At 33.4% G+C, this 19,910-nt stretch overlaps 3 protein-coding genes across 4 annotated transcripts; 1 reads left to right on the top strand and 2 right to left on the bottom strand.

Annotated features, from left to right (window-relative positions):
* The first annotated feature begins 2,999 nt into the window (after positions 1-2,999).
* Positions 3,000-5,357, top strand: LOC137821809 (FKBP-like peptidyl-prolyl cis-trans isomerase family protein). 2 transcript variants are annotated; one of them, XM_068626566.2, is made up of 5 exons: positions 3,000-3,182; positions 4,236-4,408; positions 4,504-4,613; positions 4,869-5,011; positions 5,115-5,357. In XM_068626566.2, exons 2-5 carry the CDS (start codon positions 4,261-4,263, stop codon positions 5,155-5,157), a joined length of 444 nt encoding a protein of 147 aa, XP_068482667.1. In that variant the 5' UTR covers positions 3,000-3,182; positions 4,236-4,260; the 3' UTR covers positions 5,158-5,357. The 2 variants fall into 2 exon arrangements, with proteins under 2 accessions (XP_068482667.1, XP_068482668.1); XM_068626567.2 differs by having other exon boundaries at positions 3,096-3,182; positions 4,250-4,408.
* A 3,117-nt stretch (positions 5,358-8,474) lies between these two features.
* LOC137821845 (galactoside 2-alpha-L-fucosyltransferase) lies at positions 8,475-11,405 on the bottom strand. Its single transcript, XM_068626620.2, has 2 exons — positions 11,026-11,405; positions 8,475-10,122 (listed from the first exon to the last, which is right to left on the bottom strand). The coding sequence occupies exons 1-2, from the start codon at positions 11,240-11,242 to the stop codon at positions 8,684-8,686; spliced, it is 1,656 nt and encodes a 551-aa protein (XP_068482721.1). The 5' UTR covers positions 11,243-11,405; the 3' UTR covers positions 8,475-8,683.
* Positions 11,406-14,446: 3,041 nt separating this feature from the next.
* Positions 14,447-19,832, bottom strand: LOC137822476 (putative pentatricopeptide repeat-containing protein At1g74400). Its single transcript, XM_068627366.2, has one exon. The coding sequence runs from the start codon at positions 19,666-19,668 to the stop codon at positions 18,337-18,339; it is 1,332 nt and encodes a 443-aa protein (XP_068483467.1). The 5' UTR covers positions 19,669-19,832; the 3' UTR covers positions 14,447-18,336.
* Between the last annotated feature and the right edge of the window lie 78 nt (positions 19,833-19,910).

The raw sequence follows: 19,910 nt of genomic DNA, 5'->3' as shown, positions 1-19,910 counted from the left end.
ATCTGATGATACGTCCGGATTTGGAAATGATATATTGGAAATTAAACCCAAGATATGTTTATGATAGTAATGGTGAGAACAATTCTTAATATTTGGTTAAATTAGAAAAGGCATATATGAATTTGATTTTAGTTTGAGAAATAATTAATTGATCAATAAACGAGGTTTAATAAGTTAAAACACACGACTAAGAATTGGTGAAACATGAGAACACTTACGCACTGGTAATGGGGCATTTAACGCATAAAAGAAAGGTAGTAGATCATTTAATTCTTGAATATATATTACAATGAAGTCATGTCAACCTAACACAACTTCAAGTTAATTATCTATTACACTGAAATCGTTGCAAGGTTCAACGACTTCAGTTCAAACCCTTATTTTTGTGTGTGTTTAATATAAAAAAAAAAAAAAGTTGTGATGCAGTATTTTGTCTGGTTAGTAGACGCTTAGTGATTGTGTTTAATATAAAGAAGAAAAGATTCAATCTAAATGGATTGTCTACTACGTAGAAGAAGGATTGATAACATCCTCTCATCCGGTTTGGTTTTGCTTCAATTTTGAAGGAGATTGGCGGAAGCTTTGTGGAGGAAATGTGTCAAGGATGGCTCCATTTGAGCTATGGATTCATTGGAGTTGCATGAAGAGTAGGGAGAGTGATTGGTTCGGCCATATCACTTGGAAAAGGTGAAGAAGACCAAGGTGTCTATCTTAAAGAGGTTTAGAAAAAGGAGTTAGGCTTGCAATTTGGTAGTATAACACCTATAAAATTGATCTTATAAAACATGAACCAAGCTACTCCTTATATAGGTGTAGGAGGCCGACCATGGGTTACAAAAAGAGAGGGAAATTCAAATGCTATTTAAATTGAATTAGGCGCCTAATTTAGGAGTCAAAAGGCAAGCATGATCAAGTGTGCACCATGTGACCTAATTAGGTATAATGATCGGCCTAGGCTTAATGTGGGTTGTAATTAAGCCCAATTATACCTTAGGTAGGTTTTAGATGCCTAATCCTAACCCTAATTGATTAAACAAAATTACAAGTAAATTTCATACTCTACTTTTAAGCAATAAAATTAAAATCCTACTATAGCAAATTACACTAGGTTATGAAATTTTTGAACATGTATAAGAGAGTTTCTCTGCCATCAGTAGTAGAGTCCCAATTTTCTTGTATCCTCATTGCCATAACTCTAATGTTGGTCCTGAGTTGAGGTCTCTACCATTAAGAAAGGTAGTGTTGAACCATTAAACTGTTTAACAGTTGTTAGACAATCTAATTCATCAAATAGTCTGAGGTCCCATAGATAATCTAATCATCTACCATGATTTTGATGATAACAAATACTCCAAGTATATGTTTGGACTTGATGAACTTTGTTGTTTGGAAATTTTTGTGTGCAGTACTTTAAATTTAAGCATCAACAATATGTGCCATGATTGAAGCCATTTGCATTAATGAAATCATTAGACAATCCCATACTAGAAGGTAAAGACCTTTTTGACAAGTCAACACCGAAGGCATTAGATGGCCAGAGTGCTTATGAATTCTTGAATTGGGTCACAGTAAAATTCCTAACTCTAAAGTTTTATTCCAAACTCTAAAGTTTGGAAGGTTTTTCTGAATTCAGAAAATATCTTTTGAATTGTACAATTCATAATACAATTTTATATTCCCAACTGTATAATTCGAAAGTTATTTTATGGATTCAAAAAAACCTTATGAACTGTAGAGTTTGAAATACAACTTAATAGTTCGAACTGTACAATTTAGAACGAAATATATTATGAGTTGTAGAATTTGGAAGGTGTTTCATAATCCATAAAATATGTCCTAGACTCTAGAATTCGGAAGGTAACTTTATATTTTGAATTGTAGAATTTGTAAGGTATTTGACATTCCCAAAAATATCTTCCTTATAAAGTTCGAAATATAACTTTTCATTCTGAATTGTACAATTCGAAAGGTATTTCACGATACTACAAAATACCTTCCAAATTGTAGAGTTTGAAATACAACTTTATATTTCGAATTGTAAATTGTCAAATATCTTCCAAATTCTATATTTTCAAATACCTTCCAAATTCTACAATTTGGAATATAAAGTTACCTTCCAAATTCTGAACTTTACAATTCGGATTATAAAATTCAAAAATGAAAAAACAAAACCCAGTAACTGACCTTAAACAAAGTCAACAATGGATTTTAGAACTCGGAAATGTATTCTAAATTCTATAATCCAAAATGTAAAATTTTGTATTCTAGATTGTAGAATTCAGAATATAAAATTTGCATTCCAAATTGTAAAATTCAGAATGGACAATTTTAGTAATTTTGAAAATATGGAGGTGCATGAAGAATTTGATGAGAAAAGTATTAGGAAGTACCCCAAAACATGCATTTGATTTTGAAGTTGGGTATGAACCAATGCATGCTATTAAATAGGACAAATTCTCCTTTCACCTTCATACCTTTTCCATGCACCTTGATATAAATTGTGAAAATCACATTCACATATCTTCATTCCAATCACAATACTTCCATTCTTCTCCAATTGCAGCGTTTGAGAGAGAAATTCCATAGTTTAAGCACACGTGAGAGAGTTGGCGAGAAAATTTGTCATTTAAGCATGCGTGAGAGAGTTTGCAAGAAAATTTGTCATTTAAGCATGTGTGAGAGAGTTGATGACAAGATTCATTGTATTTGATGTTTTCTAATGTATTTTTTTTTAGTTTTATACTCTATTTTTGTATCTTGTAAGTTTTTTTTTAGGTTTTGTGGCTTCTAAAAAAATAAAGAAACGTAAACATAATCACCCAAGACACCATAAAACTTATCTCAACCATAATCATTCATTAATTTATTATCCTTAAATTAATTCATTATCCTTAAGTACAAATAACTAACAGGAAAAAAAAAAATCACCACCACTTCAAAATAAAAATAAAATATTAAACTTTTCATACATAGATCACACTTATCATCATACTTATAAGATATTATTAAAATTAAAAAAAATTAAAATTAAAAAAAAGGGAAGTGAGAGAAGGTATGATAGTGGTTAAATAGCGTAAAATCGAAAAAACGAGATGGGAAGAGATTCTTATTTCTCCACTGCCAGTGTGGTGACTCGTTACCATCCTTCATCGTCCTTCATAACTTCTCAGTCTCCGATTCTGGTATTTTTCTATTTCATCTGTTCTTATAGCTGAAAAGACTTCGGATATTTACATACTCGTTTCTTCCAATTCTCTACTTTCTCTTTGTTTGTGCATTTTTTTTACTCTTGCTTATGCTGTGCGCTTCGCCACATCTGTGCCGTAGCACTTTTCCGAAAACCTAACATCAATTTCCGTTTCCATATTGCCATTGATTTAATCACATGGCTTATGCCCATGGTTTGGTTCGGATTGTGTTTTTCATGTATTAATTGTTTCATACACAAAAACCCTTTTGTGTGTGTAAACTTTAATTGTCTGTGTGTTTCTTTTTCCCTGTACCAAAATTTTGAGAGCATTTAGCGAACCTTCGTAAGCGATTTTAACTGGTATTAAGAAGGTCCGAAGTTTAAAGTTTTGATAGATTGCTTGCTGGTTTTGCTTCTCACAGCCTTAGCGTGCTGCCTGTGTATGTTATTTTGATAGATATAGAAACATAGATTCATTTTTGTTAAGCCTGTTGTTTGGAACAATGGGTTAGTCTTGACCTTTTGAATTGATTTCTGTATATTAGAAAAAAGGCTGAAAATTTTGTGACTATGAGGTCGTTTTATTGGGTTTAGTTTTGGTCTTCATGGACAGACGAAGGTAAATTCCAGTGTTTTTATTCAGAATCCTCCACCCGTGCATCTCTGTCAGATAGATTGGAGTTGTTTCCTAGGAGTTCAATGTTGGGTTGAGTTGAAGAATTCTCTTTTTCCTTTTTTTTCCTTTTTAATTGGGAGACTACTGAGGGCGGTTGCTTGTTTTTATGGCCACCTATTTTTCTCTTCTTATGTGAATAGTTTGAATTATCTATGCCCTCCTCTAGATATTTTATTTACTTTTATCTCCAACAGGAAAGTCCATTAAGCATATGGAACATTCTGTATTTCTGTTGAAGTTATTATATAAATGCATTACTGCTGCTTGTATTATAGTTGTGTTAAGCTGTTTATATTTAGTATCCCTTTGTTATTTGACTCTTACTGGTTTACATTTGCAATCTTCAAAATGTTTGGTCTGCTTATTCAGTGGAAATTATTAAGTTGTGAAAAATATGGGAAAAGGCGCGAAGCCAAAGGAGTCAGGAGGAGGGAAGGGGAAGGGGAAGCAGGCTGCAAGTGGAAGTGATGAGAATGCTTCTAAGGGGAAAGGAAAAGGGGGGAAAGGTCAAGATGGGCTCGGAACTTGCACTTACGTAAAAGGTAGGAAAATTTCCTATCTCTTGATACCATTGTATCCATGATTAGTTTTTTTCATTGTATCCATAATTTCTCTTCTGGCTTGTTATTTCCTATAGCCAGGCACATCTTATGTGAGAAACAAGGTAAGATCAATGAAGCGTACAAGAAGCTGGAGGATGGTTGGCTCAGCAACGGAGATAAGGTCCCCCCAGCTGAGTTTGCAAAGGTATTTTTCTTTTGGAGGTCATACAATGATTTTTATTCTTGTTTCAGTTTTAAATCCTTATTTTGGTTTTTCTGTTCATAAGGGAGCTTTAGTTAAATATCATAATTGTTTTCTGCCCCCCACAATCTGTTGTTAGTGATGTGAAGTTTGATTCTATACATTGAAAAGTGTAAATACGAATCTGTTCATTTGAAATTTAATCTAGAGCAAAATATTTTGGTCATTATTAAAAAAAAGATTTCGCTTACTTCACAGGTAGCTCAAGAGTATTCTGAATGTCCTTCGGGAAAGAAGGGTGGAGACCTTGGATGGTTTCCCCGAGGAAAGATGGCCGGGCCATTTCAGGATGTTGCCTTCAACACACCTGTTGGCGCAACTAGTGCTCCTTTCAAATCAACGTATTCTCTTGCACTCTAACTTTAATTATCCTGATTAGCAACTGTGCCCCTTGTCTTCACTATTTACCCAGGCTTGCTAAATATTACTTGGATGATGTTGCAGGCATGGCTACCATGTTATCTTAAGTGAAGGAAGAAAGAACTGATCCCTGATTAAGAACGAAACTGAACTTCAAGGCCATCAGAGTACTCAATTTTCTGATATAATTATCTGCTTCCTTTCCTTTTTGATTGTGGTTGAGAATAGAAACAGACAGTTTCTAGTATGTGTACTGATTTTGCTTTCTAATACTTTGATAATTCAGAGAATATATGTGAATGTGGATGGTTTTACTTCTTCTGTGAAGTATTACACTGCTTTAGTACCAATCATGTAGACCACCAAATTCATTTTTGGGGTACCTACGGGCAGGATAAGGTTTTGGCAGTCTCTAATTAATGTATTGTTGTCAAGTTTATCACAGATACAGGTTAAGGGTGAAATGAAGGAGGGAATGCCATATAGACCCTCACTTAATTCTAATTACTTTCAGGTTGAAGTTTGCTAGGTCAACCTTTACATTGGATAAATTCATCTAATCCATTAGGAACATTCATCTAATTCATTGGGTGAATTTGAATTCGGTTAGCAAATTTAGTCCTACAACTGCCCTTAACTTTGGAGGAGAAATTCATTAGTCAAATCCCAATTTGCTGAGTGAATTATGTAAAACCAGTAGTTCTGCCTCAATATAACCAATTTCAAGACTTGTCAGAATCATTCTCTTGATTCCAACAAATTCATAATATGCAAATATGCTCATGTATTGCACAAATTTCATGTTCCAATAGGCATTTCAACCAAAATTATCATTCAACATTCAATATTCAATTCAATTCGATTCGATCATCAATCCAAACTCAAGTCAATTCAATAAAACTAAATCTAATTTGTCCTACAAAGTTTCATACCTAAAATTAAAATTATTTTCCATTCTAACATACACCATTTCTCAGTTAATCCCAACCTATACAACACTCAAATGGCCCCTACAAAGTTGTCAACAAATTTCTAAAATTTTAAACAAAGAAACTTAGCCATCCAATTCAGTTTTGATTAATCCCTAAACATAAATCAATATACAATAATTCATTAAGAATAACTTCTCTTATTATTTGGGAATTGCTTATATTTCAAGTAAAACTTTGAAAGAGTTCAAAATTCTTCAAAATTCTAGTAATGTGTAGCGACATAGTAAAATAATAGAATATTTTAATCAAGAATTAAACTAGTTGAGAGATTATTTTTCTCAATTGATAAAACAAATAATGAAATGAAATACTAATAGAAATAAGAATGGAGAGATTTAAAAAAAGATAATTACTCCAGAAGGAAATATGTTTTTGAAAGAAATAAGAAATCTTATGAATTCAAACTATAAAATTTGGAATATAAAATTATATTATGAATTCTAAAGATCAAAATATATTTTTTAGATTACAAACTCTAAATTTGAAATACAAAATTATATTTCAGAGTTTGGAATGTATTTTCAAAGTCAAAAAACACCTTTCAAACTATAACATTCGAAAATACATTTCAAATTCTTGAATTTAAAATAGAATTTGAAAAATCTACGAATTAAAGAAAAACAAATTTTACACCTTACTACTTAAGGATAATTTTGGAATTAAAAAATTTATGATCTACGAATTACTTAATTACAAATAAAGAAAAATAAATCTTACACCCTACTCAAAGATAATTTTGGAATTGAAAAATTTATGGAGAGGAAGGAAGTTTACTCAAGGAACTATGAAGGTGGAGAAAATGTGAGGACCCATGCTCTTATATAAGTTGATAATTAGATAAATTAAAAAAAAAATGACAGTAGTAGAAAAGGTGAAAATAAAATAAAAAAAGATATGTTTGATTGAAGATAAAAAAGTGAAAGTTAAAGAGGAAATTTATAATAATCAATATTTCTAGGTATACATCAGTTATACATTTATTGTTGTATTAATTTTGATAGTAAAATACAATTATTATCGATTTTATATCTATAGAAAATGCACTATTAGAACTTATGTTTTTTTTTTTCTGATGTACTGTAAACACATTAAAAAAAAACTTTACCTTTGTACCAAATCAACGATGAAATATGAAAACAGATTTGCAATGAAAACAGAATTTTACTTTTTAGTACAAAAATAACGTATAATAGGTTGTTATATATATATATATATATTATGTGGTAAATGTTAAAATAAAAATTTACCACATAATAAAGAAAAGATAATAACGGATTCATTATAATAAGTATTGAAATATTTTATTTTTAATATAATAAATATGATAAAATAAATAAACTATTGTCTTAATATAACAACTTTAACAAAAGGATCAAAGGATTAAAAACACCCTGTTTCAAAGATTAATTGTATATTAACTTTAATGTTTCTTCTAATAAACATAAGTAATAACTACTAAAAGACCAAACATAAAAGTGTAATTTTTTTATTATACTAAAAATAAAATATATCCATGAATGAATTATTTATTCATAAATAAATGAAGGGATATATTTATTGAAAGTAGACATCAATAAAGAGAGAGAAAAAATTAAAATGAAGAAAAAGAAAAGCACTTAATAATGGCATCTATGGTACTGTGATAAAAGAGTATTTCTGAGGATTTGTTTTATATGAAACCACACCATTTGGTTGGAAGAAAAAGCCAGCGAATAAATAAAGAAAAAATTAGTATTACTTTTTTATTTTTTCATGTAACTGAGCCAAAATAAACGGGTAAAAAACTTAAGATAATTATGTATATTTCAAATCATTATATTTTATAGTAAGAACCGTGACAATACATATATAATGGATATATGTATATATATACACACACTCGTGTGTATAATCAATTACAAATATATATTATTTATAAAATAATTGATTATTGATTTGTATTTATTTTACCTACCTACTTTCTCTCTATCAAACAAAGTGCAATAAAATGAATGAGTAAGCACACAAACAATTGGACAACCTTAAACTGAGCAAGTAGATGGGGGGAGCAGTTTCCATTCAAAATTTCAAACTATGTTGATAGTATGTTCACAAAATTATTGAATTTAATCACAAATTATATGCTCACAAACTATGTAGATGGGTTTGATGAAGAACATGAAAACGAAGGTTCTATTGTTTTAATTTAATCACAGTTTATAAGTCAAGAAAAAATAATTAGCTCATGGTTAGTCTGATCTATGTTGAGTTTGTGTTTAAGTCGTTTTTTACCACTTAAGGTGATCCTAACCGCAATTAAGATCTAAAGAAATGTAATTAGGAGAAGGAACTCTACTAAAGATGGACAGTTACATTCTCGAAGAAAAACAAGTGATCGACAAAAGAAGTTAATATTTGACACATAAATCAAATACTCTACCCCAGTGTATCTAAATATACAAAAGTCACATGCTAACTGTTATCGTAGTCATTCCCATAAATGCTAACATATTGTACACTCAACAGAAACATAGTAATGACTGAGAAAATTTTCTATTTCATGGTTTCTATAGGAAACAATATAAATTTAAAACCAATAACCAATTCTATGGTACAACAAAATTTGCAAAACTTATGAGTTATGAGAGTGATGATGGCATTCATGAGCATAGCTAGTAATTGCTAACTATATCTGTCTACAAGCTTAAGACCCCAGCTCATATCCTCACAGTGGCGTACATGTGGAACAAGTGCGCCAGTATCAGTTCCTCTCTTAGCCTTACAATCATAGAAGGGAGGAGCATGGAAGCATGGCTCCATTGACATGGCACGTTGACAAGCAGGATCAGGGGCTGTTCCATTCTCTGGCTTGTACAGTATCCATGGTTTCAGACCTCCAAGCCCCTGCGCCACATACCCGAAAGTAGACCATGAGCTCGTGACCAATGCGTCGGTCAAGCTCAATAAGTACATTTCTGCCCAAGCTTTTTGGTTGTGCATCTTCTTCTCTGTTTGTTGATACCCTTCATGGCTTGGCTGGTAAATGCCAATAACTTCTCCTGTCGCAGTAGGATGTTCCCAATACATGTCTCTCACTTTCTCAAAATAACCAGAGCTCAACGATGTCATTAGCACAGCTTTTGACTTTGGCTTTCCTGATGAGTTAACAATATCACCCTTTGGATTAACATCAGGCAAAATATTCTCCTTCAAGGTGCAAGCTAAGATCTGATCCAACACATGTTGAAATGGACCAGTTCCCGTGTCAAACACCCTTATCTGGATGCCTATTCTTTCATCAGCATTAGCTAAATAAGCATGGTAGTATCTACTCACAAGTCCCCATACTTTGTTAGTGGGGTGGAAAAGATATCTACCCAAGAAATGAAAAATTGTTTCCTTGTTCGGAAAGAGATCACTCAGTTGCTGCTCAAACGATGGCATCAAGAATAGAGATGGGACAAAGTAATTATCTGTTCTCACAACTAACCATGGTACTTTCTGAAGAAAAGTTTGGTCTTCATCACAGAAGAAAAGTTTGTCTTGATCATCATAGTCATGTGCTAGATGAAGATAGACAAAAGAGGGCACCATGGATTCTGTAGTTGCTTTATTTTTCAGCATTTTCCCATAACATTGATCAGATTTCTGATCATATTTGGAAAAATGACTGTTGAGAGGGAAATCAGGAGGGAGAAACCAGGAAACATGTGGAAACGGTTCACAGAAAAGATCTACCATATCAACTCCAGGATCAACCAATAGAACACGATTCGTGAGGAGGGCGTATAGAAATGCAGAAGCTAAGGTCAATATCCTATTCCCTAGCCCACTATATGAAATCCATACCACATATTTACATGCGGGGGAATCACTTACATGACCAGACCTGAGATCTTTCACCGTTTTATTATAGGATTCAGTGTAAGGTCCACATTCCTTGTGAAGAGCTTCATATTTTCTCAAACTAGAAATAAGGTAAGGTGAAGGATTTCCTGAGAGTCCTTTGCCATATGTGGCAGATTGGTACCTGCTGAAACAAGATCTTTCATCGAAACCACCAGCTATAAGGCCACCAAGTAGTTTATCTTTTTGCAACTCAACAGAGTCAGAGACCTCCCCTACAAGTCAAAGAAGAAGAATTCCATTATTAAACCACAATGTTCATCCATGTACGTAAGAAGAAAATCAAACATCTAAAAAAACTGGAAATGGGAAAATCAGGTCACTACAATAAGAGCAACAACCAAAGTCATATCCCTCTAGGTTAAATCAGGTACATGAATCACAAAATGCTTTTGAACTCACCTACAAACTAATTTCTCAGGGAAAATCAGTTCATTCATTTACAGAACTACAAAAAATATATGGAAAACATCAAGTTCTCTCCCTCATCGTATTCATGACTTCTTTCTTAAAATTTTGAGTTTGATTCCAACTCAATCCAATAAATTTTCTTATGTAACTAGATTGTTCCCACTTTTTATATATATATATATATATATATATTATTTTGATTATATCATTAGTTAATATGAGATTTGCAACACTACTTCATGTTATTGTCAAGAACAGAACATCACGAAATTCGAAGACTAAATATTTAAAGGTGATCCAACATGCTTAGATGCCATCTTAAAATTTTGAGTTTGTACCTAACTCAATTCCACAAGTTAAGTCAGAAGTCGATTCGAAAAGTGAAGTCACAAGTTGACAGTTGTCCCTATTTACGTACAGTATTCTAGCCTTAACAACGGTGATTGTTGGATCTCCAACAATCATTGGATTTTGCACCGCATACATTGTACGAAACAAAAATCTACAGAAAACCAGAAAATACTTAAAAAAAGGTCGCGATTCATCAGTAACAAATCCAGCATAGCAGTCACATATTCCCCGCGGATGCATCACATTACACAAAACGAAAAAAATGCCGCATAACAGTAAGATCTAAATTCCATACGTGTCTACCAAGTTAAAAGTGACATGAAGATGAAATCATAAACTAGAGAAGAAGAAGAAACCTTTTTGAGTTTGTTTGAGTTGGAGAAGAGCTTTTGCAGTTGGAGATGATTGGAGGGGAGGGTGCGGGAGAAGGAATGTGAGGGAGAAGAGGAAGAGAGAAAAGAGAAAGAGGGCCATGAGGCGCGTGAGAGGGAATTTGCGGGTGGAGCGCGTGTCGGAATCGGAATCTGGGAAGCTTTCTTCGTCGTGACTGGTGTTGCGCCAGTGCCTCTTCATGGGTTATGCTCTGCTTCTTCCCTTCACACCCAAACACGGTGCTGCTTACTCTTACACCACTTTGGAGTTGGAGATCCTTTCCATAACCATACCACCACTCATCATGCCACAACCCAAGTTTTCACTCAACCATTTTTCCTCCTATTTTATAAAAATAAATAAACAAATTAAACCTACCATAATTTGTAGTTTAAATATTTTTGTTTACTAGGTTCAAAATTAATTATTTACCAAAAATAGGAGACACTACACTACTCCAACATTATATCAATTTAATTTTACATATTTTTTAAAATAATATATACGCATTATTATAAAATATAGAATTACTTCTTTGTGAATGTGGTAGTTTGTCTTTTTCTCATACTGTTACCAAATAACATGCCTATTTTTTATACTTTATTTAAAAAATTTACAGTTTTTGTATTTTTTGTCAATAACTATCAATTTTATTTGGTCAACTATTACATGATGCCTTTTAGAAAATATAATGTACAACATTAAAAAATACAACATTGTAAGTATATTATATAAGAACAAAATCAATTATAATAAATGTTTAGTTATATTTTTTTTTCTAATTTTTTAATTTTTCTTTGTGAAGTTTTTCTTATATTTAATTTTGATGCATTTTTTTATACATTAAATCAGTTGTTTCTCTTTATACTTTATAGAGAAAGAATAATTGAGTGTCTTTTCTAATTATCAGTAGTTTCTCTTTGTATAAGAGAATAATTGAGTGTATTTTATAATTATCAGTTATTTCTCTTTATAGAGGGGAATAACCTTTATTTTATCTTGTGTGTTATGATTCTAGTATTTAATTATTGATTATTCAGACCTAGAATGAGTATACTACTTGTATATATTCAGACCATTTGTTTTGATTTGAATAATAAGAAAGAAAAGATATTCATTCTCATATCCGTTGTCTTCAGTTTACTCTTTTGTTTATTTCTGTTCTCTTTTGTTCATCTCTGTTCTATTTTGTAATATTATATTTTATTTAAAAAATTTACAGTTTTTTTGTATTTTTGTGAATAACTATCAATTTTATTTTGTCAACTATTACATACCAATATTGATTCCTTTTAGAAAATATAATATACAACATTGTAAAAATAAAGACAAAAATACAACATTGTAAATATATTATATAAGAACAAAATCTATATCATTATAAAGATATGAAGGCAAATGTGTATTATTGAGATAATACGATGAAGTGAAAACGGGTCAAATACATAAAAAGACATTGTTAAATTATGTATTTAATTTTTTTTTTTTTAACTTTCACAATTATCCTTTGATGATACATAGTTAGACAATAATTTTTAGACTTGATAGACAACATATGAAATACTTTTAAAAACTTAATTTGAAAAACTCTTCTTCTTAAGTTAGTATAGATTTAATTATATGCAATTTTAACAAGATGAAGGAAAAAATAATACATTCTCAGATTTTTATACTAATTCATTGGATAGTGTAGACTATATTCAATTCTAAATCAACTAATTGAGTTTCACTATGTAAACTACTCCTATAAGTTACAAATGAGCATTCTTTTGGAACATAGTCACTCTTGGCTAACTTGTTGGGTATTCTTTGAACACTTAATTACTCATGGCTAAAAACACAAGTATTCTTTTGGGACGTAATCACTTGTGGCTAACCCACCGAGTATTCTTTTAAACACAACCATTTTTCACTAAGAAAATTACTTATCTAAGATGTAATCTACAAGATTATAATGATTTGCTTAGCGTTTTACAATATATAGGGTTTAAACTCTTTACTAGTTTTTTAATGAACACAATAATTTTCTTACAAAGGTTTTCAAAAATTCAGAAAATTTTAGTAGTGTTTCAGAACTTTTCAAATCAAACTGTTCTTGTTCTTCTTATTGTTGGGTGTATTTATATAAACGTTGGAAAATAGTGTCGTTGCAAATGTTGTTCTAGTCGTTGAGCAACTTTATTTCATTTGAACGTCTTTCTTTTGTCTAATTAGCTTGAACGTAGAGGATGCATTAAATGTGTTTCATGCATGCATTAAATGCTCTTCTCTTGAAGTAGCATCCCAATAGTTGGTAGTAGTTATTCATCTTTGGTCAAAGTGCCTTTACTTGAAATTGTGTAAAGTGCGGAATCATACAAGTTAGATAGTATTTTTTAGAGTTGACAGAGCAAGCGTCAAGAAGTTGTTGAAGCATAACAACTTTAGCACATTTTCTAAGAGATCGTTGATGTTGATATATGCTTTTATGGATAAACTTGGTAGACGAAGGAAGCACATATTCCTTACAACATAAAATAAGCATAAAGAGATTTTTCATGAAGTACAACATTAGCTTAAGTTTATGTGCTTACCATATGAGCACAACACTATTGATCAGACGGAAAGAAACTGCAAAGTGTTATATCTCCTTTTAGATGGAACACTTGCTTCTTACATAATTTGTTGAAAAAAAAAGCTTTCATCTTACAAATGAAGTATGACCATGTTTTATAATTTGTTGTTTAACATCACTTAATCAAAGTTTGGGTTGTTGATTTTTCTCTAACAATTTCCGCCTTTTTATGGTACTTAAAATAATAAAGTTGAAACATGATATTTTCACAAAAAGCTTTGAATAAATCAAGTTTTTACAAACATTTTGAATACCATACAAACTCTCTCTCACACACATATATATAAATATATATATATATATATATATATATATTTTGAAGCACAACTTTGATGGCTTGTCAAACTGTTAAACAAAAAAACTGAATTCTCATTAATTAGATCATATCAAGATGATATAACCTTTAGTAATTTGAGTACAGGATATCAGAGTTGTTTTGATCTAACAAGAATAAACCAAATATATATTTGAATTTGTTACATTCAGCGCAGGAACATAACAACATAAAAAATTGAAAGCTCCCCCTACGTTGTGTAGATCGCCTATATGTGTATACTCCCCCTAAACTGATGAACTCTTAGATTTTCTCACTTCTCGCTTCGCTTCTCCTCTTCCCTTTTCTTAGAGCTTTTCTTTTCGCCCATCTTCCCCTTAATTTATCATTTCTCACTTCTCCCCTTCAATCATGATTTTCTCCCCCTTTCTTCTTATCTTCTTCCCCTTTTGAGGCAACAACAACAAAGAGGTGGACATCTTTAATCAACCTCTCCCATTTTTTCAGATGAAAGAAATCAGATGAAAGAACAATCGGAGTCAAGAAGGTTATTGGCAATAAAGGCTTAAGTCCAAGACTGAGCAAGAACATGGCCATTGTTTTCCACTTAGCGACTTCTTGAAGGGCTTGAACATGAGCTTCAAGTGTAGGTTGAAGTAGTGCACTAGTTCTGTCTAACACAACCTTGAAAAGCATGTCTTGTTCGCTTAAGATAAAATGATTGACCAGGATGGTAAGACAACAAAAAGACATGTATGATCTGAAAAGCATAGAAGTATAACTTATGTACTCTTCTTGATGTTGTTTGAGAGGGAGAAAATGTCAGATCCACAAGTAGAAAACTTGGAAGCTTGTATGGATTGAAGATTTCACTTCTGGTGATAATGTAGAGGTGTGTACAGACAATGCATATCGTGTTGACCACCTTTTTGGATGTTTATCCAACAGAGTTTTCATCTCTAGATGTGTAGGTATGATGGACTCTAAGATTTGACACATTACATCAATGGAGTAAGAGGACTCTAAGGCCCACTAGGTAAAACTGGAAGTTCATCAATGGGAAGGCTTTTGCTTCGTGCCTCCAAATTTTGACCAACACCCCCAAGCAGTATGCGAAAAGATCGAATTTCCCTTATGGGTTTTTTAATTTAACCCTACCTTTGCTCCCTTCTCCTTCCCCTGCTTTGTTTCCTGTGTAGTGTATTCCACTTCTCCTCTGCTTTGTTTGTTGTTGCATTGCTTTAACCTCCACTTTTCTTCCATTTCTTCGCCTCACGTGGCCTATCCCAGCTACTGAAGGTACCAATTTTTTATTTATTTTTTACTTTTCTGAACGTGTATTCTAAAATTGTACTCTAGGGTGGGGGAGGTGTGAAGATATGAACACATTCTGAAAAGACCAATATGAAATAGTAATTGTATGTGCTAGAAAGGTCGATCTAGAATTGTAATGTTGTATTTCAAAAAAGGCTTTCTAGAATGCAAATTTACAATTCCAGATTGACCATTCTTGAACATACAATTACTATTCCATATTTGATATTTTCATAAAACAATTATTCCTGAATATACTGTGAAGTACATTCTCAACATAAACCTCCTAGAACAAGCATTCTAAAACCCTTCTCCAATACTTCCATAATGCGCTTTCTAGGATGTACAAAATATGCTTCCCTAAACACAAATGCATAATACAATTCACACCTTTCACACTATTCCAAAATGTGTTTTCTGGAAATACAAATCCAAAAGCAATTCTTATTGACTAAGCACTTTCTGGATTATGTGTTCCAAACGCATATTTATGAACTCCAAATTCTGGCAACAAAATCTTCCCCATTACAACCAACAAAACCGAAAAAACCACCCTTCTATACCTAAAACTACCCGCCTAAGTGACTTTAAAACAACACCATGAGCTCTACCACCCCTTGCCGAAATTATCCTCTTCCAAGCTTCAGCCACCAGAACCCAACATCTTCAAGGAGAAAACCGTTTCATATAAAACTCCAATAGGCAAAATCGGTATTTCAAATCTTATTGGGGTGTAGGTTGAAATTTGGATGGTGCAAGAAGCAAAAGCTCAATGGGAAGTTAGCTCAACCCTTAACAAATCTAAATAAAAAAAGATGGGTTTCACTTGGGGTGAAGGCCCGACTTTCCTTTCATTATCCCAAAGCTTGTTTAACTTCTTGTCTAGTATTGGCTATGGCAGATTTCACTAAGGAGCTCTTGGTTGAATGTGATGCTTCTCGTTGTGGAATAGGTGTATCCCTTACGACAAAGAGCCATAACACACTTTGGCAAGGCTCTTTCACAAGGAACTTTATCTAAATATATATGTAGAAAGGAAATTACGGCACTTGCGTTGGTTGTTCAACATTGGAGGTACTAGCTCATAGAAGAAGTTTCAAGTTGTTTACTGATCATAGTAGCTAGAAGAATTTACTCTATCAGAGAATTACCACTACTTATATTGGTTATCTAAGCTTTTGGTTGGAGTACTAATTCGATGGTTTGTATAAACTTGGTCGCGAAAATAAAGTTGCAAAATATACCTCTTCAAGAAGATATTGTACAATTGAATTAAGAACCAAGTGTAAGAGTCCATGCTGGTTGGATTTTTCCAAGTTGGAGAAGGAAATTGATTTGATTGAATTGCAAAATGCTTTTCTATGAACGGAAATTGTTATTATCTAAAAGTTCATTGTTGATTCCTAAATAATTACAAGAGTTTCATTCACCCCATGGGAGGTCACTCTGGGTTCACATAAAAATACAAGAGGTTGGTTGGAAACTTATACTGAAAGGGAACGAAGAAAAGTGTTATGGATTTTTTGTGTGGGCATGGTATACGTCAGTGGCATACATAACAAACATTGTCCCAGATGGACTCTTACTGCCAATTCCAATCCTAGAGAAAATTTTGGAAGATATTTCAGTAGACTTTATCACGAGGCTTCGAAAGTGACTTGGATATGAAGTTATAATGGTAGTAGTTGATAGGTTATCTAAATATGTCCCTTTTATCGCCTTTAAACACCCATTTACTACCAAACTTTTGTAGAAAGATTTGCCCTAGAAGTCATTAAATTGCATGGATTCCATTAATCTCACATTAGTAACTGTGACCCGTTTATCTTGAGCTGGTTTTGGAAGGAACTATTTTGCCTTCAAGGAACATTGTTGCACAAGAGTACCTACTACTATTCTCAAACGGATGACTAAACAGAGATAATGTTCCAAAACTTATTATGTTTTCTCCTGAGCAACCAAAACAGTGTTTTTCTTTGGTATAATACATCATACCATACAACGGTTGAAAAAACCCCATTTGAAACAGTCTATGGTAGGCCTCCACCAACTGTCATAAGGTATTTTGAATGGGGAAACCAAGTTAGGGGTGTGTGTTTTAGTTGATAGAGATGAGGCCTATAGTAAGTTGAAGTATCATCTACAAATAGCTCAACAAATCATGAAGAAACATCCGAATTCTCCTCACAAACAAGTGACATATGTTGTTGGTGATTGAGGTACATACATAAACAAGATACTATAGCTAAGTGGATCAATTCAAAATTGTCTCCACGCTATTTTGTCCTTTCTAAATTGTAGCCCACAAAAGGGAGGTCGCGTATAAACTACAATTTTCCTGAAGCATCCAAAGTTCATCCTATATTTCATGTATCCTAGCTCAAGAAATCTCATCAAGGTAAATAAGTAAAAATCACAATGCTCCCTGAGATAGAGGTTTAAGATACAAATCTTTGGACTACTCAACCAATGGAAGAGGCTACGTGGGAAGAAACAAAGGGAATCAAGGAGACGTTTCCTACCTTTTTCTCTTGAGGACACGGCAAAATTTATAGGAGCTAGAATTTATAGGAACCCAATTCCAAAAGCCCCTAAACCCCTTCTATACCCGAATTCCTAAGATTAGTTAGACCCATTATTACAAAACAACTCATAGGTAAGGTGGGGGTCGAGTTAGTTAAAGAGAGATAAATGATCTTTCTTATTTTCCTTTCTCGATCAATCATACATACTGATAGCAGTTGCTGTTAAAAACACTCATGGATTGACGGTCAATAAAAATAATTGGCAAAACTCGTTCGTGAATTCTTAACTTTCATTTTTATCCCTATGCTAAACTTCACTGTTGAATCTTGAATTGGCTATGTTTGTCACATATACATTATTACCACTTCTATTGTTGGAATGTCTAGTTTGTTTTTAGTCTGTTTTTACCAACAACAATGGTTGAACTAGGAGCCGAAAAGAAAACAAACTAAACAGCTTTGCGGAATTTGCTTGCATATATTTAAGGTACCTTTTATTGGTGCTTAATAGGCTAGAATGAACTTGGAAAGTAACCATAAGCTTCCAGGGAACATCATCACTTATCTGTCATAAAGGATGATCACCATCAACGATCAGAAATTCACCAACCCCACTTTCCACCTCAATGGAGCTACAACCAGGAGCTCTTGACTGTTTTATCTGATTCCTCACAAATATCTTGTTGGTCCACAAGCCTTTATTTGCATAAATATTAGACATAGCAACACTGTCACCTACATAGCCAGGATCCAACTTCAGTAGTTTGTGCCTAACTAAGGCAGCTAGTTCTAATTCACCTTGAACACTGCAAGCCCCCAACAAGGTTCGCCAGACAATCACATTTGGCGGCATTGTCATCTCCATAATGAAGTCATAGGCATCTCTCAGATGCCCACCTCTGCATAAAAGATCCACCATACAGCCAAAATGAGCCTCTCTGGGCTCTATACCATAAACTTCACTCATGCTTCTGAAATGCCACTTCCCTTCCTCAACCAACCCTGCATGGCTGCAAGCCATTAAAACTCCAATGAACGTTACGTCATTTGGGGTCATGACACAATCGCCCTTGTCCCTACTTGTGCTCATTTCTGAAAAAAGTTGAAGAGCCTCACATGCTTGCCCATGGACTGCATGCCCCACGATCATGGAAGTCCAAGTTGTGACATCTTTGTTTCTCATGCCATCAAACACCTTCCTAGCCGTCACAACATCCCCACATTTCGCATACATGTTTATAAGAGCATTATCCAAACACACATCTCTGTTCAGCCCTTGCTTACACCTCACGAAAGCGTGAATCCATTCACCCATTTCCAGTGCCCCGGTCTCAGCACAGGCAGAGAGGGCAACGGTCACAGTGACTTGATCAGGTTCTACATTGTTCCTCTGCATCTCTCTGAACAGTTGCAGAGCTGTCCCAGGCTTGTGGTTGTCAACATAGGCAGAAATCAAAGAGGTCCAGCATATGATATTCTTTGAGGGTATTTGAACGAACACTTGGTGCGCATCACGAAGGTTGCCACTCTGGGCGTAGACTTTTAAAAGGGATGTCTGGAGTTGAACTATGGCTTGGTACCCAAGTTTTACGATGAGGGTATGCAGTTGTTTTCCTTGGGTGGAAGAGTGTTTGTTGTTGCAGGCTTTGAGGGCATAAAGCAAAGAAAAGCTGTCAATGGCGTTGAAAGTGGGTCTTTTTCTTAAGAAGGATCTGAAGAGTAGAAGCACTTCGGTGTGCCTGTTGCATTCAAGGTGCTTCCTAAGGGTTTGGTTAGGTCTTGGTGGTTTGAGGCTAACGGGGAACTCAGCTTTGTGATGCCACTTGGACATGGGAACACGATGAACCAACGTGTTCGCGCTGCTTCGAAGCAAAGAGTTGAACCATTTCAAGCGTGTCATGAATATCACACGTTCAGTTCTGCCATGCTATGCACTTGTGTATAATTTGATCTAAATGCGTGTAGTTTGCTGAAAACTGGTTAAAATTCCATGAAATGAATTTTTTTAACTTCCAATGCACAAACATTGAAGAAGGGAACAGGAAGTAAGATATACCTTCAAATTTTTTCCACTTTACAATATTGAAACTAAGAAGAAAATAAGAAAGCAGACAGACATGTTTAGTAGAAGGAAAATTTAAC

Source organism: Phaseolus vulgaris, chromosome 9 (genome assembly GCF_051622355.1).
Source record: "Phaseolus vulgaris cultivar YP4 chromosome 9, ASM5162235v1, whole genome shotgun sequence".
NCBI lineage: Eukaryota > Viridiplantae > Streptophyta > Magnoliopsida > Fabales > Fabaceae > Phaseolus > Phaseolus vulgaris.
The sequence above is the reverse complement of the archived record's forward strand: the minus strand, read 5'-3'. Positions and strand labels throughout refer to the sequence as shown.